General features: G+C 37.6%; 1 protein-coding gene across 1 annotated transcript in view; it reads right to left on the bottom strand.

The window, feature by feature from the left end:
• Nucleotides 1-21,752, bottom strand: part of LOC135220658 (carnitine O-palmitoyltransferase 1, liver isoform-like) — a 485,885-nt gene that overhangs the window by 148,763 nt on the left and 315,370 nt on the right. Inside the window, 1 exon segment of the mRNA XM_064258010.1 lies at nucleotides 17,012-17,077. Coding sequence (XP_064114080.1) covers nucleotides 17,012-17,077 — 66 coding nt within the window.

Here is a 21,752-nt window from a genome sequence, read left to right as displayed (position 1 = left end):
GCTAATGGTATTGTTCTGGCCTTCCATTGAGAGTCCTTGGTTTGATCCTAATGCGAAGTTGAAGCTTACTATAATAATAAAAACAAAAGAGCTTTGACATAGGTAAATCCTATTTTTGGTAGTCACTGTGAGTCCTCAAGGAGTTCCCTTTTTCATGATCTATCCAGAGCTCCATGTTGACCAGACTATTGTTAAAAAATTCTATTTTGGCTGGTCTTGTGGCTGGGTATTGTGTCGTAATGATAAACTTAATAACGTGATTGAGTATAAATGGACTCAGGATAAGAGGACACTTTCTCTTATCCTCAGTAAATGCTGAACCCAGTTTACCTACATCAAGTAACACCCAAGAAGAAGTGGCTATGCACATACGCTCTGTTATATTGTTTACTTACAACCAAATTTGGCACAAGAAGCCATTACTTTCTGTTGGTTAATGGAGGATGATCCCTTATCCTTTTTGTCAAGGAAGTGGGAGGGTTGTGAGGACTCAACAGTAATTACCAAAAATAGCTTTTCCTACGTCAAAACCTGTTTTTTTATAGAGTAGTTGCTGTCTCGTCCTCAAAGAGTTTTATAAATTAATTAATGTGACAAAAAGCTCTCAAATTTTAATTCCAACAACCTAAAAATAATTCTGGTCCAGGGTCAAGCCATATGGTTCAAGGCCACATTTTTTATTCCAACTACCTTAAGGCTTGGTAGCAAAGATTAAGAAACTAAGTGCAAATTTACATTTTTAGGGTGAAGTTCTGTGATGACTTCCCTAAGCATGCTGGGTATAGTTGCAGTAAGGTTAAACCTTCCCTAGTGATAGTTAACATACCCACCTGTTAGGAAGACCCGTCATTTGCCAGTGTAGCACCTATGGGTCAGAACTATCCATGCCACCTACCGAGACACAGTGTACTGGAATTTGCTTGAGCTCATGACAATAGTGTTGCTAGAGTATAGGAAAAAATGGACCTTCTGTGATGTTCGTCGTAATCTCTAGGTAAACCTTAAGTGCTGGACCTGATATTTTGTCTGCTAAATCTAGTTTACTTGGAATAAAAGAATTTCTTTTTAAAGGATTCTCATTCTTGGTCAGGAATGACAGGCAGGAGTACAATAATAAAATAACTGATGGTCAGCCATTTGCGTTATGCATCATCCCTATCTAAGAAAACCCATTTTGCTAATATGAACTCCTGATGCTAATGCAATCAAGAAGATAGCCTATTGTAGCTTGTGAGTTGTGGCTGTATCAATTCCGCTGAATTGAGGGGCTGCTCAAAGTCTAGGAATCTTCTTCAGGGACCAAGTAATTGGAGCCTTTTGAGAGCAGGTCTTTGTAGTGCATAGGACCACAGAAGGGAAGTGACAACTTTTATGCTTGAGCCAATCCTGAATCCATAAAGCAATGGTTCCATTAATGCTGCCTTGTATGCAATGATTGTTGTAACTGGAAGGCATTTGTCCTCTACAGGGATAAGAAAATTTCTTGATAGGGAGTCACCTATTACAGTGAGAAACCCATGAGATGAATTGCAGACAAGTGCCATTTCCTTGCTTGTGCCACTGAAGGATGGACAGCATCATCATATTGAGAGGAGGTGAGCGTGATCGTGACCTTTTGATGTATGACATGTAATCATGTTATCTAGAAACAACCCAATGTGTCCCTCTTATGGAGGTTTTCAAGATTTTTGAGAGACAGAAGAGCAGCCATCAGCTACAGGAAACTGATATGACAATTCCCTGGAGTAGCTGAATAACTCCCTGCCACCTGACAATCTTTTTAAGGTCCACCCCTGTCAACAAGGCATCTATATGTATTGTCACTTGCACAGACTGAGAAGTCTGGGTGACCTGTTTCTCCAGAGATTCCTTCTGGGACTAAGGCTGAAGTAGCTCCCCAACTTTTTAAAATCTTTTGATGAGGTCGATCTAACATCTTGTTCCTTGCATGCGATAGCCAGATTTTGTTCAGATTCTTTTGTTACAATCTGAGTACTGGATCTATTATTGATACGAACTGCAACCGGCCAGTCATTCATTCTAATTGCTGTTTGGAAACTCTGGGCTGAGCAGAGCATGTTTGATGGCTTGCTTTATTCTGTTTTGAGTATGATGGGGAGAGACCACAGGCTGTGAAAAGTATCCCAACACAGTCCCAGCTACTGAAAGCATTAGTGGGCTTGAGGCGGGATTTTCCCAATAAATCATAAAACCTTTTGACTGTAGTAGTCTGCTGACCACTGCTCTTAGGCATTTTAAGCACAATTTCTTGTAGGCTCCCAGATCGACTACTAGGCAGGGCATTAGTTGTATTCCTGATTTCTCAAACAAGTACCGATAGTAATTTTGTCAAATTTCTTAGGGTAATGTTAAGCCCATAAGGCATGACTTTGAACCTGTACATATCTTTTCCTATCTGGAACCCTAGGAAGGGCCAAAAGGGAACGGTGACAGGAACGTGCTAGTAGTATGCATCTTTCAGATCTGTAGTTGTCCACGTCCCTTTTGGAATGATTGAAAGTACAAGGGCAACAGTAATTATTCAGAAAATTTTACAAACAATGTGCTTGTTCCATGTTGACAGGTCTAGGATCACGCTTTGTTTGGAGAAATGCTTTTTGGGGACACTTGAAGACGTGTGTGGTGGCGAATATAAGTTTCTCTATGGCTCTCATAAACAGGCCTTTTTGCATGTAACCTTCCAGAGAGGAGTCTGAATTTTAGAAGAACCCCTTTACAGGAGGGGGAGGGATGAGACTGTTTCCACCCCAGCCTGCTTAAAAATAAAGCTGTGTCCCAAAGAGAGAGTTTTCCATTGCCTGTGGTGTCATTGAAGTCGACCCCCACCCATACCATTCTTATTGGTACCCACCTTTTCATCTGTCTTTGCCCTTGATAGGCATTCCAGGTGTTGCTTTTCAGTTTCCTACAAGAGTCCTTGGACCTAGTAGAAAAGATTTCCTTGATGCCGTTGTTGTCCCTTCCGACCACCTACCTATCTTTTACAAAAACTTTTGGGGTGACAAAGCTTAAAGCCTTTTTTTTTTTTTTTTTTTGCAAAGGAAATTTCAGGTTTTTGTTTTCTGGAGAGAAAGAAGAAGAAGAAAAAAGAAGAAGAAGAAGAAAAAAGAAGAAGAAGAAGAAGAAGAGTACTCTGTACAATTCTGTTGGCAGCAGGCTTGCTGGTAAGTGTTTAACCACACCAGGCTCCTCAAACAGGTCCTTACAGAAGGGGTCATTATGTAATATGACATTATGATAAAATAATGTTTTATGTATACTTACCTGGTAGTTACATACAGCTATAGTCTCTTGATGTCAGAGCACAGAATTTCAAAACTCGCGGTAGCGCTAGTTGATAGGTCACAATAATAAAAGTAAGGAAGGAATGACTTCCTACATTCCCTTCCCCACACTGTGATAGTCACTACCAAGGGACCTAAGATACTGCAATTTTCAAAAGTCGCTTGCACGTCACCGAGGTAAAATAACGCAAACACTGAGTTACACCTCCAGTATGTAGCCTGGAGTATCGCCTCTAGAGACAGGTTCTTTTTATATGCTAGAGAAGTCGCCACTGCTCTCACTTCATGCGCCTTTACTCTCTACATGGTTGTTTCTCTCTCTTGCAGATGCGTGTGCGCCTCTGTAATTAAGTCCCTTAAAAAGAACGCCATAGCATTCTTGGAAAAGGGCCTTGACGGATCCTTGACCAAGCACCAGGGATTACAAGACGGGCCTCGGATTGTCTTGGTGCGTTTTAAATAATATTTAACCCTTAAATGAAGATTGGACATATTAAACGTCGACGAAAATTGTCTGTTGGGTGCCGAATTGACGTACGAAACGTCGCCGCAAAAAAGTTTTCTTAAAATTGCGCAGAAAAATAGTTATAGGCCTACTTGGCGAAAACTTTTGAATCACGCACCTTGAGGGATGCTGGGAGTTCACGGATCAAGCTATTGCCTAATCCTAATTATTCTAGATCATAGGGTACTACTGCTTAATCCTGATTATTCTAGATCATAGGGTACTATTGCCTAACCCTGATTATTCTAGATCATTCATAATGTAAATGCTAAGTAGATCATTCATAATGTAAATGCTAAGTAAAAATATTAACTTACTCATATGTAAACTCATTGTTAGGCTAACATTTTTGTCTAACCAGGCTTGTTTATATCTACTGTTTTTAGTCTACTATATAAAACAGAAACTCACTAAAGTGAAACTTTATAGTTAGGCTATAACCTTGTCTAGGTTATTGACTAACCAATCCAAATGATCTAATTCCTCTTTAAGGGTATGCACATGATAGCCTACAGTACTAAGGCTATGCTTAAGTATACAGGCTATATAAAAGGAAAAAAAATCTGTAGCCATTTATCTAATCCCAAGGTCTTTGGTGTGAACTTAGGTTCCTATGTCCATAGCCTAATAGGATGTCTTTAAATCTTACCTTAATTCAGGTTACTACCCAATCCAGAATATTTTTGTTCAGCTGTAAGGATACATAATCCTAGGTTATAGGCTACAGACAATATCTACTACAGTCTAACTAACTTATTCTCACTGAATCTATGTACATTGTAGGCTGCTGCCTAGTAGGCTATTATAGACAATTGTTATCTGAAAGGATTACCTATTATATCAATAATAAAAATTGTGGAACATTTGTTTGGATAAAACTTCTACATAAAATGATAAATTCTTCAAAATAATTTGTGCTTTTACAAATGATGATCATAAATTTTGAGAAGTGCCAACATGTGCTCAAGATAAATGCTGGTTCACAGCTTTTCACAGACAAATCATTGTTCAACAGTTAAAATGACAAATTTTTCAAGACAATTTGTATTTTTCATAGCTACAAACCTGAGGTCTTAACAATAGGATAATTTTCTAGTGCCTAGCTGGATCTGGTTAAACAACAGGAGATTGAAAAGCAAGGAATCTTGAGTTCTGGCAACGTGTGCGTATCAGGTGAAAACCGTGTTGTCTGCGTCCTCTCTTGCGGGTCCGTTCGAGGCTTTATGTCAGGCAGTTCAAGAGATTGGACTGTTTCGGAGGATAGGTTTGCTGCTTTCTCTGCTGAGAAGGCTGTGGGCAATTGTGTTGTGTCGCCTCCCCCCTTGCCTGCCAAGAGTGTGTGTAAAGGAGGAGTGCTGTCTCTCTCCCCTCCATCGCGTCAGCATATCAAGCGTTGGAGGGTTAAGGAATTTATTTCTTCGTCAACAAGTGAAGAGCGGTACATCCGTGTTCCTGAGAGTGTTAGTATTTTGTCTCCTTTCCCTGTGCAATCCGCTGTTAATGCATTGCCCTCTTCATCGGGACGCGAGCGTGTTCCAGCCTTGCACATGTATTGCACATATATGTGCATGTTGGTGATTTACCTCCTGCTTCTGCTCTGGTGCCTACTTGTCATCGTAAGGGTCTTAAGGCGCCTGTGAAAACATCAAAAGTTCTGAAAGCGGAAGTGGTGCAGCCAAGGTGTTTGCCTTCCCCTCCTGTTGATGCTGTTCGTGGCTCGACTCTCAGGAATTCTTGTTCTGCGTAAAGAGTTCAAGATGTTTCTCACTGTCGCACGAACGTGTGACTGCTCCGCACGGACACGTACTTGAGTCATCTATTGCAAGTGTTCGTATTAGTGTTCCTAGTGTCGAGATTGATTCCTAGCAGGAGTTGGCACGTGGCCCCAGTCCGGACAGGTCTTTAGCATCTGTGTTGGCTGGTGCTTCAGGTTCTTTGGCTGCTGGGTCTGCAGTTGGTATGCACAAGGAAAGCGTGTTGGATAAACCTGTATCATCTTCTCGTCGTTGGTCTCCATTGCCAGAGCAGGAGGAAGGAGACACACAAGAGTTTTTGTCTTCCTTTACCAAGGTTGTTGATCTTATTTGTGGGTTCAACAATCTGGAGAGTAGGACTCAGGCTTGGTCGTCTTAGCCATGGTTGACTTTGGAGCAGGTGAGGTCGGTGGTGCTGGTCTTGTCACCGCAGGATGCCTCGGTGATGGAGTCTATGGCAGCCTCCATGTTCCAGACGGTCCGTGGTTAGGACTTGTGGTTGTCAGCTATTGCTAAGATTATGTCTGACAGGTCTGCAGAAGGGTTGGTGAGTGCATCTTCTCTTGCCAGTTTGTTACAGTCTGGGGGCAAGGCGTTTTTGTATCTTGCCCATCTTAGTGTTAATTTGTGGGCTAATCTTCTTCTGATCAGAAGAGACGTAGCATTGTCCAGAATGGCAAGATCAGTTGACCCTGAGTCCTTGTTGTAGCTCAGGAAAGGGGACCTGTTGGATTCACAGTTCCTGTTTCCTGGCGGCGAGCTGACACAGACAGGTTGGTGCACCAGGCTGTGTCCAAGTTTTAACTAGAACTTAAAATTATGCACCTAGCTTTCACGTTGGATGTTTCCATGATCCTCTGTAATGAAATCATGGCAACAAAGATCTTTAATCACGGAGCACTGGTTTCAGAGCACTACATAGTTGACCAGAAAAAATAATGCCTTCTTAGTTCACTCTTGGTTGTATGTACCGTATATGCTGGCATATAAGGCAACTAGCGTATAAGATGACCACCATTTTTCATGTAAAAATATAGGTTTAGAAGTATGTTTGCCATATAAGACAACACCCAATTTATTAGATTTTAAATAGCTCAATCAGCTGATGTAAGCTATAGTTGGTACATCAATAAAAATAGTAATTATTGGAATTATTGTACCAAATATGTATAATATCATTATCTTCAAGATTTTAAAATGTTTAGCAAAGTAACAATTGAAAAAAAATACTTTTGTATTCCCTTAGGAAAAATAATTGTCCATTTACTGTTTATCATTACGACACAATACCCGGCCACAAGACCAACTAACAGGGAATTAATTGACATTAGTCTGATCACCATGGAGCTCTGGATAGACCATAGAATGGGTAACTCCTTGAGGATGAAACAGCGACTACACTGTAAAAAATTAAATCATAAACTCATTAAACTGACTTCATGAGACAATTTTGAAATAAAATTTACACATCTATTCAAAGTTACTCTCTGATGATGCTGGCGTTCATGGTCAAATGCCATACTACAGCTACTCTATGATGCAAACACTGGCTATTTAGTTTAAACAGTTTTACAGAACTCTTTATCATGGTTAAGTCCATTTAGCCACCTTCCATTCACACAAGTTCATATTCCAACATTGCTTTACATACCCTACACTTTGGGCTTGAAGGATTCACAATTTTTCTCTTCTTATTATTAGATGGGTATTCTAAATAAATAGCTAGCAGAGAGAAACCCTTTCAGCAAGGTTAACCACCTGGTCTTTCACACCCTCCTTTGTTTCCCTGGCTACAGTGGATAAACTGACTTACTGTTGCCGGTCATTCAGCTCAGAAATGTCTCTGGTTTCCTTCTCATAGTATCCTGAGCACAATGATCACTAACAATACAGTTCTGACCTTTTACTAATAGGTATCATGATAAGTCAAATTCAATGGTACACACATTAATCACAGCAAGCAGCCTCAAGCCAAATAATTACAGTATTGAAGTTTGTCAAAATGGAATTTAACTAACAAGAAAGGCAATCAAGCAGCAAGCATTTATGATACTGTACCTCAAAATACATACTTGGAAACATCTAGGAGACAATATAAAAACTTTGCCAGACAGAAGCATGTCAAATTTTTGAAATTCACAAAACACTTGTTTCAAAAAATGTATATGCTAGTTCAGTAACTGAAAACATGCTGAGCCTTCTAAAATTCTGCAGTGTTGAAAATATTTCCAACATTCAGAAAGTTTTCATGTCAAAATGATTACAAATAAATGTAATATGGTGCACCCAGCCATGAAAAATATTGATTATTTTGCATTTTTGGTGTCATATTTCTTGGGCCAGATCAGCGTTGCAGGCGTTGTAACCCTAGAAATAATTTCTGATGAATATAATTCAAAAGCGCCTTAACCTCGGAACGCTGTCAGCTGAACCCGTCGTAACCTGTGGACTGCCTGTATTTTGCTAGTTAAAACTCAAGACAACTCCACTAAAAATGTGTATACCGTACATACTCATGTAACACGTGATCTCACATATTATACAACCCCCAAATTTTCACCTTTAAAATATGATTTTATCATGTATCATGCAAGTTAAATTTATGATACAAAATAACAATAGGCTAACCTCTTTTCCTCCTCTTTATCTATTCCATTTTTTAGTTAAGCTAACCCCTTTTCCTCCACCTCTTAATCTATCCTATCTTCTAGTTAAGCTTAAAAAAGTAAAAAGAGAATTCCAAAAGTATCATCAGTAATGTTATAGTACTCGTTTTGAAATGTTGATCTGCTACAACTATCATCGTGCATCGGCAACACAGATGACTCTCTCGCAAACTTTGCTGTAGCACCATCAAAATCGACCATAAACAAAATTTGAGATAAACGTGTTTTAATCAAAACAATTAGGCATGAAAGAACACGTCTTACTGCTTTCATTCCAATAAAAGATAAATACATAAAGCTCGCAGTAGTATTCTGTGACGAACAAGTGAAAATATCGAATGAAATCTGTTGATTTTTTATTACACAATAAATAAACATACCCACAGTGCCTTATACTAAAAAATATAAATTTTGTTCACAAATGATACATATTTAAGTGATATTTCGACTTGAAAACACTTCGTATAATGTTAAATAACCTTTTCACATATAAACAGCGTATCTTGAGACTCATTTACACTAACTAGAGGCAAGAAAGTCGCTCTGATTTGAGTTCAATACAGCAAAATAAACTTACCTCACAATTTCCCTCAGCTGATTTCCAAACCAAAACATTGATTGTTATGTTTGTATTTTATAATAGTACAAACAAATAGTAATATGAAAATATATATAATACGTATTATTGGATGCAGTGAAGTAAAGCATAACTTTTTAAAAGATCCATGGAAAATATCCATATCCATTATGTTTGTATTTCATCATACAATACTAATACGTATGTGATTACTATATACTCGAACTTTATATCTCATGTACGATGTGACCCCCTTAAAATTAGATCCAAACTTAGGTCTACAAAAGTTGCATGATACGCGAGTACAGTAGACCCTCCGTATTTGCATTCTCCGGATTCGCGGACTCACATATTCGCAGATTTCTCTCGGGAACGTTTCCCCGCATTATTCGCGGAAAATTTGCATATTCGCAGTATTTTTCTATGAGAAATATCTACAAATTCCTTGTTTTTTTTGTATCATAAAATGCACTTTTTGTGATAAAACTATTAAAAAAGCCAAGTATAAAAATTTTTACTGGGTTTTTCTTGAGTTTTAACTAACAAAATACATAGGCTGTTTTCAGCATTTTTATAGGGGCTCCAACTATTCGTGGGTTCTAACTATTCACGGGGGGTCTGGTACACATCCCCTGCTAATACAGGGGAACTACTGTATACAAGCAGCCCGCAGTTAGCGGCACAATCACTTAGCGTCGAATCGGTTTTACGGATGTCGTCAAAAATATTCATTAAAAAATTAAGTATTTTAAGGTATTTTTACAGCACAATTTTTGGTTAACAGCACTGCAAGCGCCATTGTCAAATGAGTATATACACTGGTAGAAATACCGTTCAGACCATAATGGTTATGCAAATGATATTAAAAATTCTTATTGAGAGTTATTACATAGGTATTAGGGTAAACTATATGCCCATAATGCTGTTCTATGCTGGCCACCTGCTGCTCTTTCGAAAATATAAAGTTAAAAAAGCGTAAATTTAGCAATCGACGTGCCGATTTATAAATGTTCATGCTTTTACGTTTATAAATGTGTATGAAAATGTATTATGTGTAGGGTATTTTTACTTCTGTACATAAATATGATACAAAGGCAGCTTTTGAAACTGTCCTCCACACTATCAAAGAGGGTGTTCTTTTATGTTCGTTCTTGTCTGCCGCTGTTCCGAAAAATGCATTTACAAAGACTTCACGTGGTTATATTTCATTAATTTGGGAGCTAATTATAACTCATTTTATTAATGAAACTTCAACTTTTTGTTATAAGTTTTCATGCTTTTATGTTTAAAATGTGTATGAAAAATGTATTACACTGTATTTTTTTTTTACATAAATATGATACAGTGGCAGTATGCATGTCCATTTGAAGTCTTTGTAACAGCCCTTCACATGATGAAGAGAATAGATTGTTCAGTCGTGCCCGAATAATAAAATTTTAATTTATATAATTGAATCGTGTTTTTATAACAATTTATATTCACAATTGTTGCATAAATTGATTTTAAATGAACTCACATATACATATGATTTTGCAACACGGCAATTCGTTTGTTTTTTCCATAGGATGAAGTACTCAGTCAATTTTTTTTTTTTTTGTTATCCGAGCAAAAAATTGAGGTAAGACCGTACAAACTCGAGATGCCGCCATAAATCTTTTAAAAGTTATACATTACTTCACTGTATCCATAATACTGTATGTACTATTCTCATATTATTGTATTATAAAATACTACTAAGAAAGCGGTCAATGTTTTGGTTTGGAAATCAGCTGATGGCAAATATAAGTTTGTTTCTCCATATTTAATGCAATTCTGAGCGAATTTTGTTGCTTCTAGTTAGCATAAACGAATATTTAGATATTTGACTTATATGAGACTAGGTAATTTTTTCTTATAAGAGACGTGTTTTTGGGCGGAAATATGACTTGAATATATCTCATTGTGATTGTGAACTAATTTTTTTTTTTTTTCATAAACAGATTACGTTGGGGGCATGTTTATTGAGTAAAACAATTACGCGATTCCATTCGCAATTTTCCTTTATATCCCAGTAATATGAACTTTATGTTATTTAACTTTTATCGGCATGAAACCAACAGTAAAAAGTGTTATTTCATGCACCGTAGTTTTGATTTAAATGATTTCATCTCAATTTTATCTACGGTTGTGTTTGATGGCATACGTTTACTGGAGTGCTATCCTTGTTGCCAATGTAAAATAATGGTAATTAGCAGCTTGAACAGTCTTCTCAGCTTCAGTTACAACTAGGTCTAAATTTAACAGTATATTTCCCTACTGATCTTTGATCTACAGCAAATAAAGTTATTACATTAAGATATCTCAGTCCTATTCTACATAATGTCATTTGTAACAACTACAGTAATTGTTTACTATAGTACAATGGTTGAAATACAAGCCAAACAGATCTTGTTTTTATCCAATTCGGTTGTACTTAGAAAAAAAAAAAAAGTTGTTTCTCATTCGGTTGTTCATGGTTGTACATGTTTATACAACGAGTATAACGTTAAAACCATACTTTCATCATTCTCTTTTGCTGTTTTTTTAAGTTATTTACCTAGAAGATGGGATAAAGTTAGGCTATTGTAATTTGGTCTCTTGTAAAATTGGATTATTGTAAGACGAATTATCGTAACTTGAAAACTATAGCTACCTGTACACTGTATAAAACATCATTATATCTTTATACGCTCTAGACACCCAAACGATTAAAGGTAGGCTATTTTCACTTTACAGTATTTATAATACTATAATGTACTGTACAGTAAATTCTATATACTACTATACTGCATAAATATAATTTTACTTATTGTGCCATTGCGGAATTACAGTATAGGCGTGCGGTGGCCATAAACTTTAAAATCACTTAGCGTCGAAAATCGCTCAGCATCGGCGACCAGGAACGGAACCCCTGCCGCTACAGGCCCGTCTGTATAAGGTGCCTGGTTTTTTTAATAGTGTTACCACAAAAAGTGCTCATAAGGCTCATAATTATCTGCCATTAACCAGCACTTGAAGGAATTAACATGGATTTGGTTGATGGCTGTAGTATATAAATTACACCAGTTCAGAGTTGTGTTTTGATGGTCAGCTGATCCCTGTTTAACCTCTAAGATAGGTATTGGATTAAAAACAGCTGATCATCTTAATAGTACTACAATCCAAGATGTATAGTGTTCCTAAAGACTCAAGTAGGCTGTTAACACAGCAGATTAATGGGCAAGATGTCCTACCTAATCACATCCTGATCAGACAGCTAACTACTTCAATCCCTTTCCTGCCTAATTTAATATACTTGGATTCATTAAGCAAGGGTTTGTTTGATAAAAAAAAAAACAAGAAAATTATAATCTTATTTTGTACACACAAACCAATCCCTTACACTACACCTCCCAGACTCAACTGACACACATCTTTATTCCAGATAAATGCTTCAGAATGAGCAGCTAAAAGACATGGTGGTTAACTCTATTCAAGGGATGTCTCTGCCACATGGCATATTAAAAACCCACTTAACAAAATGAGGTATAAATTTAAAGCCTTTCAAACCCTAAGCATACATACTGCATGGCAAGGAGTTGTATGCATGAAAGAAAGTGCAATGCAACCCAATATTTTTTCATTCTGTAAAAGTACTTTATCTTAAAATGGTTTCTCACTATTGACTTTGCATTGCTAAACAACAGAACACTAATACTGTATAAATACAAAGTAACAAAGGAAAAGACTCAAGACCATTTTACAAAAAAGCCCCAAAAAATTTACATAATGTACTGTTATTTACAAGTAGCACTATCTAAGTGGAGATGTCAATTTGAAGGCATGCCTGAAATGATTTAAAAGATATGAAATAAAAGTGAATTAAATAATAAAAATAAAATGTACATGCACATAGTTATAGAGAGCTTGGAAAACATAAATCAATCTCTGCAAGCTTAAGCCATTACAGGTGGATTTGTGAAAAACATAAATTAACCTCTGCAAGCTTAGGCAATTACAGTTGGGTTTTGTTAATTTTATAAAAGGAAAGGAGAAAATAAAGGCAGTAAGTGGCAAAATCATCCTGAGAAAAGAAAATATCATAGATAAGAATTCTACAGATGCTAAACACTGCAGCAGAAATAAATGAAAGACGATCAAGATTTTCCTCCTGGAATAAATTCAGGTTTTGTATCAAACAAGAGTTTTTTAAACAAATAATAAACCATCTAGAAACTTTAAATTAATATAATCTAACAAGGATATAAAACATCCAACAATTTATTTCACAAACAGATTACAGGCTCTGAATTTTTCACTGATCAGTAGCATTAAGCATTCTCTCTCCCACATTATTACATACATGATACATCTTCATTCTTATTTTAGCTTTAAAAACAACATTATTGTTACCGTAGGCTTGGGTTTGCATAATCTTAGCAGGCAGCAAGTTTATTTTTGAAGAACTATTCTCAGTAGTGTTGCCTAAACATGTTTTGTGCTGCTTTCATTTGGCTAGCACTTAATTTCCAGCTTCTACACAATTGTTTAGGTAATCAGTGCTGTTAACTAACAATGGCCTATTAGTATTTCTTCCATTACTAGCTTTTGGTGTACGTACTGTATTATGAACAGACTTTTTTAACCTTTTTACTACAGCCTACACTATGAAGTTTTCACTAATTCAAGGAGACAGAAATCCAGCGAACTGTTTTTCCTCTACATTTCTAATATTTTACAGGTTAAATGTGTGTATTTATAAGGTAGGTTAAGTATACTAAAAGATCAAGCTAGGGTATAGCAATAGCCTAGCATAAGCTTACACCTTCCCTTGGACCTATAAATGTGGTGAAGAGAAGAGTACTACATTAATATAGCAAGGTCACAGGTGATGTCCAGTGGTACAAAGCTAAGGTTGTTCTAATTTTCTTTTTAGAGCTAAAAAAAAAAAGAGAGATTTCTGAGGAAATATTACCTTCTCTTAAAGGTAACATCTTTAATCCTGGTGTAGAGTCTACTTATTTCTGATTTTTCTACATGCAGAAGTGTACAAGAACAACCACCTTGAAGACTAAGCCCATCTCTCCCATATGATAACCATTTCTTTCATCAAAGAATAAACTAGAAATCTCATCGTATACATAATTAGGGCAGTTAACATAACCATCACCTTGGAATATCTCTTTATTCTAAGAAATCCTCAGAACTGTGAATTTCTCCTGTTCTGAGTTGGTGTCACACCTGCAATTTCTTTGACAACCATATTCAATTGCTGTAATCACTCCAAGCTTTGCATGGTTCTTTATTCATCACTCACCAATTTTTGCACTCAGTGTCAGGATATACTTTGTCTTGTCATGAACCAAGCAATGTCACTGATACTCCAGTTATGACAGTCTACAGAGTGACTTCAAGCAGTCTGCCTATCTATACTCTTGTTTTTTTTTCCATCTGTCCACCTGCCTGTGGTGTTTGCATATAGTAACACTGCATCCTGGGCTTAAAAAGTTACGCTATGTGTGAGTTTTAGGTAAATAAAAGGATATCTGGGTAAACATTTGCAACTAAAAAGTGTTTTAATAATTTACTGTATGCAAATTACACCGTTAATATTCGAAGTAGGATATTTTTATTATTGTTGAATGTAAGCTGCCTTTTCGGGTGACGAATGGAACAGCCAGATGCGGTGGGGGGAGCTGGGTGGAGTGTGCTGTATTGTCCCCCTTTCCCTCCCTCCCTCCATGACCGTAATGCAACTTATGCATATCACTTGATTGATAAAACATCTGTTCGCCACTTCATTTTTATGGGGAAGTATTTGTTTTTCATCATTCATTCTCGAGACAATTTTTCCAGCCAAGACTATTGGGGTGGTAATTCCTTAATCTTAGGAGCCTTACATTTGTTTACATATTCATTTATTAATAACATGTAGCCTAGCACTGAAACATCTTTTTAACATAATTGTAATGTTGAATAAAAGAAGTAGCTACAAATTTGTTTCATTCAACTACAAGAAATGAAGAATTACCATAGAATCATGCAGTGGCAGCAGACACTTTTATGTAAAAAGAATCCTTAATAGTTTTTCCTTATAACTCGGCTTGTCATAAAGATATTGTCAGCATTGTATGTATGATTACCACCCTCATATTTTTGGCTGAAAAACGGTCTCGAGAAAGAATGATGAAAAACTAATAATTCCTCATAAAAATAAAGTGAACAAGTGATTTATCTGAATAAGTTGTATTATGGTCTGGGAAAGAGGGAGAGTGAGAGGGAGATGGAACAACACACTCCTCCCGCCTCAACTGTAATTCGTTAATCAAGATGCACCATTCTTGGAGTTCCAGTTTAAGTGAATCCACTATAATAACAGCAATGATATTGATGCCAGTGGCTTTAGCGAATAAGGTGACAGCTTTAAGTAAAAAGCAGTACAACCAGAGCTCTCTCCTTTCTAAATACGGTCAATGCAAAAACAACATTTCACAAATTCCATTAAACAGATGCTAAACCAAGTTACGTCATATCGTATCTGGCTAAAACTCACTTTATAAAAATTAAAAATATGTACTGATATACTTATGTGCAATGAAGTAACACGTAGCTTAGTTGCAGAGTAGGTGTGGTCCAATAAAGTTGACATCTTGCCGTAGTGAACAGCAAGAGAAGCAATTTTCCCGCCACTGCGTCTGGCTGTTCCACTTGCCACCCCGAAAAGGCAGCTTACATTCAGCAATAATAGCAATATTTTATTTTGAATATTAACGGTGTAATTAGCATACAGTAAATTGTTAAAACACCTTTCAGTTGCAAATGTACACCCAGATATCCTTTTATTTACCTAAAACTTACACACAGCGTAATTATCTAAAGCCCGGGACACAGTGTTACCATACGCAAACACCACAGGCGGGTCGACAGATAGGCATCCATGTCTCAGAAATGCATACTGTCCTATGTGTATCTGGAGTACACCAGTCTATATGTAACATATACAGCTCCTCCCTATATCTGCTATAACTGGGGAACTGCCATGCTTATTGACACCCATCTTGTGCAGTAAATAACATCTGACTTGCTGTGTGTATGGCACAGTTCGCAATAAAACTGCGTTCGGTAAAATATTCCTGAGCCTTAATTGCCACCACACTTCTCCTTTACAGGGAAAAGTAAATTAATGCTAGTTCACTTCATGCTATAATTATAGCCTTAATGTCCTGATGATTGTTATCCATGTAGTGCAACAGTCATGTCTTGGAATGATAACTTAGCAATCTTATTGCTGTTCAAGATCATACGAAATATATGGAGGTTAGCTGGAGAAGGATATACTGGTTTGAAAAATGCAGATCTGGTCTCTGCAAAGTGACCAGATCTCTCCAATATAAAAAAAGAAAAAATAAACTACAAACCTGCTTGTTCTCTCCTCCCTGTATTGTTTGCATATGGCTGTTCCAAGTGTGTCTAAACAGGGTATTGCGCGCTCCGAGAGCCTACTATTCTCGTCTACAGTGGTACTGTACAAACTTGCCCTAATAGGGCACATATAAACTAGAATAGTGATATACACTAATTAGATGAAAATAATACATTTTAGATTATATTACTGAATAACTAGCTCAATATAAATTTGGGAAATGATCTAAATGTTTTACAGCATCAAAATATAAAAAACATTCATGAAGCTACTGTATAATCAAACTAGAGTTCTTTTTACTGACAGCTGTAACTTTGAATATCATAAACACCCACTTTCATCACACAACCCAGAAATCTCCTTAAATAAAAACAGAAAAATTGAAGATTTTACACAAGGTAACCATACTTCCAGTCTCACTAAGAGGAACTAAAAAAACAAGGGAGTGAAAACAAAACCAAGTTGCGTAAAAGAAGTGGATGACCACACTCATAACATAATTAGGGAGGTTCTCTAAAGTGGCAAGTCACTCGTCTATAAGAATGAATCAAGACCTTTCACTTACTGAATATCTTATATGCGCTGCATCAGACATTAAAAAATAAGTAACATAAGAAGTTATGCTGTCCTGAAACATGGTAATTAACATGAATAGTGGCCCTCATGGTGAATACCAAGTCATTCAAGAGAGACCTGTAATCTTGTAAAATTACTCTTTCAAAAGCAAAATTGAAAAAACTCTTGTTTGAACCTGATCACAATAAGATTTTAATTTCTGTCTCACCCACTGTCCATTAAGTCTTCAGTTAAGACATACTCCCAAAGGTGAGCCATGATGGCCGCATCTGCCCTGTTAAGGAGTTTAGGAGTACAAAATTTCTAATTGTTAGTTGCAATGTAAACAATACTGGAATAAAAATAAAACCTGAAATAAAAACTCTTTTGATGAAAATTGTAAAAAAAAAATAAGTCACGACCATATAGCAGCAGTGTTAAAAAAGTAAAATGGAATAGTAGAGGCAACTTCACACTTACATAAATCACACAAAACAAAACAGGAAATACCTACAAAAGTCAATTAAGCATGAATACAATACAATATTACTTATTACATTTCATAAAGCCAAACACAAGATACAATATTATGTTTCTGTCAATGTAGATTCAGCTAGCCTGGAAAGTGTGTTTCCTTGAATTCAAAACTAAGCACAATAAACATTAACTTAAATAAAAGGGATATCTTCGATATGTATTATTAACCTAACTAAAGTAACAGCATAGTTAATAACACCTTCCAGCATTACCAATTTAAAAACTAGCTTTAATACCAAAGGAAATTATCAAAAGCACAAATCCATACAAGAACATAACACTGCTACTGGGTACTAAAAATGTCTATAAATAGTAACATAAACGGTACACTAGTTTATCTTATTACTTCTACTCTCCTGAGGAAGTGTGTTACGTGAATAAAGAAATGAGCAGGTAATCTGTAGCTCAATATCAATCACTTAAAGCCTGTAATTTCTAATTCTGTCATCGTTCATACTGATCAGTCATCACTATACTACAGTTAATCCTCCACCTTATATGACTACATACAGTTTAACTAGATCTTTATTCATGGAAAAAAAGCATCCCAATGAATAAGTATTCTTGATTCTCATATGGCAGGCATAAATGGTTTGCTAATACATATTCATATTAGCTCCTATCTCACTCACACATTATACTTTTAATTTAAATGGATGCTCTGTATTCTGGGACTTGGTAAGTAGATTATACATCATTATTAAGTACATAATTTAATAACAAGATTCCTATGGTTATTCATCAAACACTCATGAGTCAAATGAATGACTAATTCAAAGGTTAGATAAAATCACCTAAATATGGTTGTTGTTATGTTGTTTAATCAGAAAACTGAGGTAATCTATTTAGGCCCTAAGAAGATTCAAACTTAGTTGAGAGTTGTTCCTCCTGATATGATGAATTTCACACTTATTCTATTCTGATTTGTTACCATAAGGTTGAGTACTGCTTTTATTCTGCCAATTATTATTGGTTATATAGTGGGTTCCAGAGATATTATGTAATCACTACTAAGAATATCTGCATGCTTCTGCTACAGTAGTTGCAGCTTTGGTTGTTTATCAGCTTCTTCATTTCCTTTCAAACCTATTGACAGGAATATGACAATTTCCACTTTGTTACCCAGACTTTGTAGTCTAGTTAAAACAGAAATTTTTAAAAAATAAATTTGTATTCTTCATAGATGATGCCTGTTTCTTCCAGCCCAGGATACTCAATTGAGGGGTGGTTAGAAGTGGGTCCTATAAGTTAAGACTGCAGGTTTGCTGGCTATGAAAAATACAAATTGATGAAAAGATTTATTCGTTCATATGCAGAACAAACTTGTGTCTTAACTTATAGATAGTCTCACTTTTGGAAGGAGGAAAGAAAGTTAGGAACCAATTGATAGTTCAATACACCTCGTAACTCTTCCTTGCTTACAGAAACTTTTGGAAGGGAACCAAAGCCTTTGACATGATAAATTAGTGCTTATTTAACAGTCAGACTTCTGGGCCTTTGTACAATGTGTTGCGACAAGGCAGAAGGAAGTTGAAGAACTACATCCATTGATAACACACCTTCATAGCCACCAATTGTTTCCTATCAATCCTCTCTCTCCTTCCTAGAAAGAGGAGGGACTTGCTTTTGCAAAAGTTTTAATATTCATATATGAATACGCAAAACTTTAACAAAAAGACCACAGTCTCACCTGTATCAAACACGATCCAGCACACCTGAATGGAATGATTTCTCATTGCCCACCAAGTAGTAAAGAAGAGAATGGAAAAGTTAAGAGACCACTCATTTAATTCATTCTTGCTTTCATACCACCATCTTAGGTAAGATACAAGCTGTCCCGCTAGGGCCACTGGACGAGTTACACCACCTGTTGAGCAGCCACCACCGGACCCAAGGGAGAAGTGAAGGTGGGGTTGACACAGAAGGTTGTGCCACGGAGTTATCTCTCTCGGAGCTTCTGACAGTAGAGTTAGGAGATTGGGGAACCATTCTGCAAGAGGCCACATGGGAGCAACTAGGGTCATTCTGAGATTCTGTGAGGCCATTACATACCCTGTCAAGAGCCTGATGAATTAGGCAAAATAAAGAGAAGGCACAAACCTCCAGACTGTCCCAGGGGTGTTGCAGGCTGTCTCCTGCCACTGCAGATGGATCTGGAACCATGGAAGAGAACACCTCGTTACTTGTTGAATCTTGTTGCAAACAGGTCCACTGATGGCTTTTCCCACAGATGAAAGCACAGAGTTCACTCTGTTCCTATGACCTGACTTCGACGAATCAGATTGTCTGCCACTACATTCCTCCTGCCTGGGATATACCTGGCAGAGAGGTCTAATGAATGATCTATTGCCTGCCCACTAACAAAGGAGCACTGTCAGGAAGTGAAATTGGCATGACACTTGATCTCTCAACAAATCAGGCAAAATGATGGGAAGCTGTATGAAGCCCAAGACTTGAATCATGGCCATGAAAGATGTCTCCTAGGCACTAACAGCATATGAACTATCAAGGAGGTCACTTATCCAAGTACTGACTGGACCCGACGTTTCTAACCTGGACTGTGTCTATTTGACCGCTGTTCTGAATGTACTACTGCAAATTTGTGCAGCCACACCATCAATAGAATGTGTCTGGTTAACTGCTGTACTAAGTGTGCTACTGAAAACCTGTGCAACCACACCATCAATTGAGATGATAGGACACTAGCATTCTCATTCTTGTTGACTAAAGAACTACCATGGTACATGCTGTTCCTTAACAACACTATAGAATGCCAATCCTCGGATCCTGAGGCTTGGAGATCTAAGGAAATCCAGGTTATTGAGGTGTAGATTACGACAGGCTAGGCTAGGTTTAGTTTAGACTAGGCTAAGTTGGGTTAAATACCCAAGCCAACCTAACCCAATCTAGAAGAACCTTGAAGAACAGTAAATATCTTCTGGTTGATGCCATGAAACACTAAGTCCAAAGATACTGAAGTGAAGGATTGGTAAGGTTTGGCTAGAACTAGTTAGGCTAAGCTAAGAACCAAGCCAACTTAATCCGACCTAGACCTTTGTAGAGCAGGAGACTACCTCCAGGTTAGGTTAGGTTAGGTTAAGTGGGGTTAAGTGCCCAACCTGATCCTAACCCAACCTAACCTCTTCAAGTGTAGGTTAATGTCATTTGGTTGATGCTTTGATACATGAAGTATCTCTGGAGAAGTACAACGACCCAAGGAGATAGTTGACATTGCACCATTAGGCTTAATCCTCTCACCCCTCTGAGAGATGATGGGGAGGAATGAAGAGACCTTGTCAAAGACCAGGAACACCCTTTCCATCTTCAAGAATTAGTCTTCATCCCTGTGGAAGACGAGTATTACCACTGCAGCTGAAGACTAAAAATGCTGATCAGGGTACACCAAAGGCAAATGTGGCATCACTGGTACAGCCAAGGAGAGAGCAGCAGGGCAACTGCAGATGACATAGGAAAGTGAGAGGACAGAAAAAGAAAAATATGCGCCACCCTAAGTTGGTACTCCTGGAGGGCATAGAGAAGCCAAGATGCCAGCCATCTTCTGAATCTCTGAACATGAAAGAGATAGATGGTGTTGCCTCCTCCTTCACAAGGGGGAGAACCTATCCCTAACCCCCAACAGAGCAGGGGCAGCCAGTGAGATACATATCTCCTTGACCCCTCTCCCAAAACTTCTTAAGTCAAAACTATGGGAGAAGAGAAGGATGAAGACAAAGAAGGAGATGGCGTCCTACGATATTTCATCTGTACAATACGCCCCTAACTCATATGATTAACATACGAAAAACAATGTTAACTCTATCAGAGACTGCCTGAACCAAGGAGTTGGGAGGAGGTGTGGAGGTCAGACCAGTAGGAGGCAGAACAACAGCTGTCAGCTGAGGAGTAGTCATAGTTGACGTATTAAGCAAAGGGGACGGGAGATCTGCATGAACAAGAAATGTCATGGTGGCTGGCCCATGTGGAGTCCAGTAGTGGGACAACAGGCCATCCATGGTTGATAAGTAACTTTAATAAGCCTAGATAAGCTGAGATACCAGCCATCTTCTGTGCATTGGCCTTTAAAAGGTTTAGAACAAGATGGCAGAGCATCTACTCATAAAGGGGCAAGTGCCCATCCTCAAAAGAGCGGGGGCAGCATTAGTAAAGAAGTCTCCTGACCCCTCTCCCAGAACTTCCATAGGCGAAGCTATAAAAGTGTGGAAAGGGGTAAAATCTTCCAGGGAAGATAATCAACCGGAGGATTGGCAAGTAGGAGGCAAAACAAGGTGGCGCATGTGATGCAGCCACTGGAGGAGGAAACCCCCTCCAAAGTGGAGCCTTTGACATCCTCTTATGCTGCCTCCTATTGCCAATGACCTTCCACTGCTCAGGAGGCCAAGAATGACATTCAGGACAAGGAATAGTAATATTAC

Source organism: Macrobrachium nipponense, chromosome 2 (assembly GCF_015104395.2).
Source record: "Macrobrachium nipponense isolate FS-2020 chromosome 2, ASM1510439v2, whole genome shotgun sequence".
Lineage (NCBI taxonomy): Eukaryota > Metazoa > Arthropoda > Malacostraca > Decapoda > Palaemonidae > Macrobrachium > Macrobrachium nipponense.
This window is presented reverse-complemented; position numbering and strand designations above follow the sequence as displayed.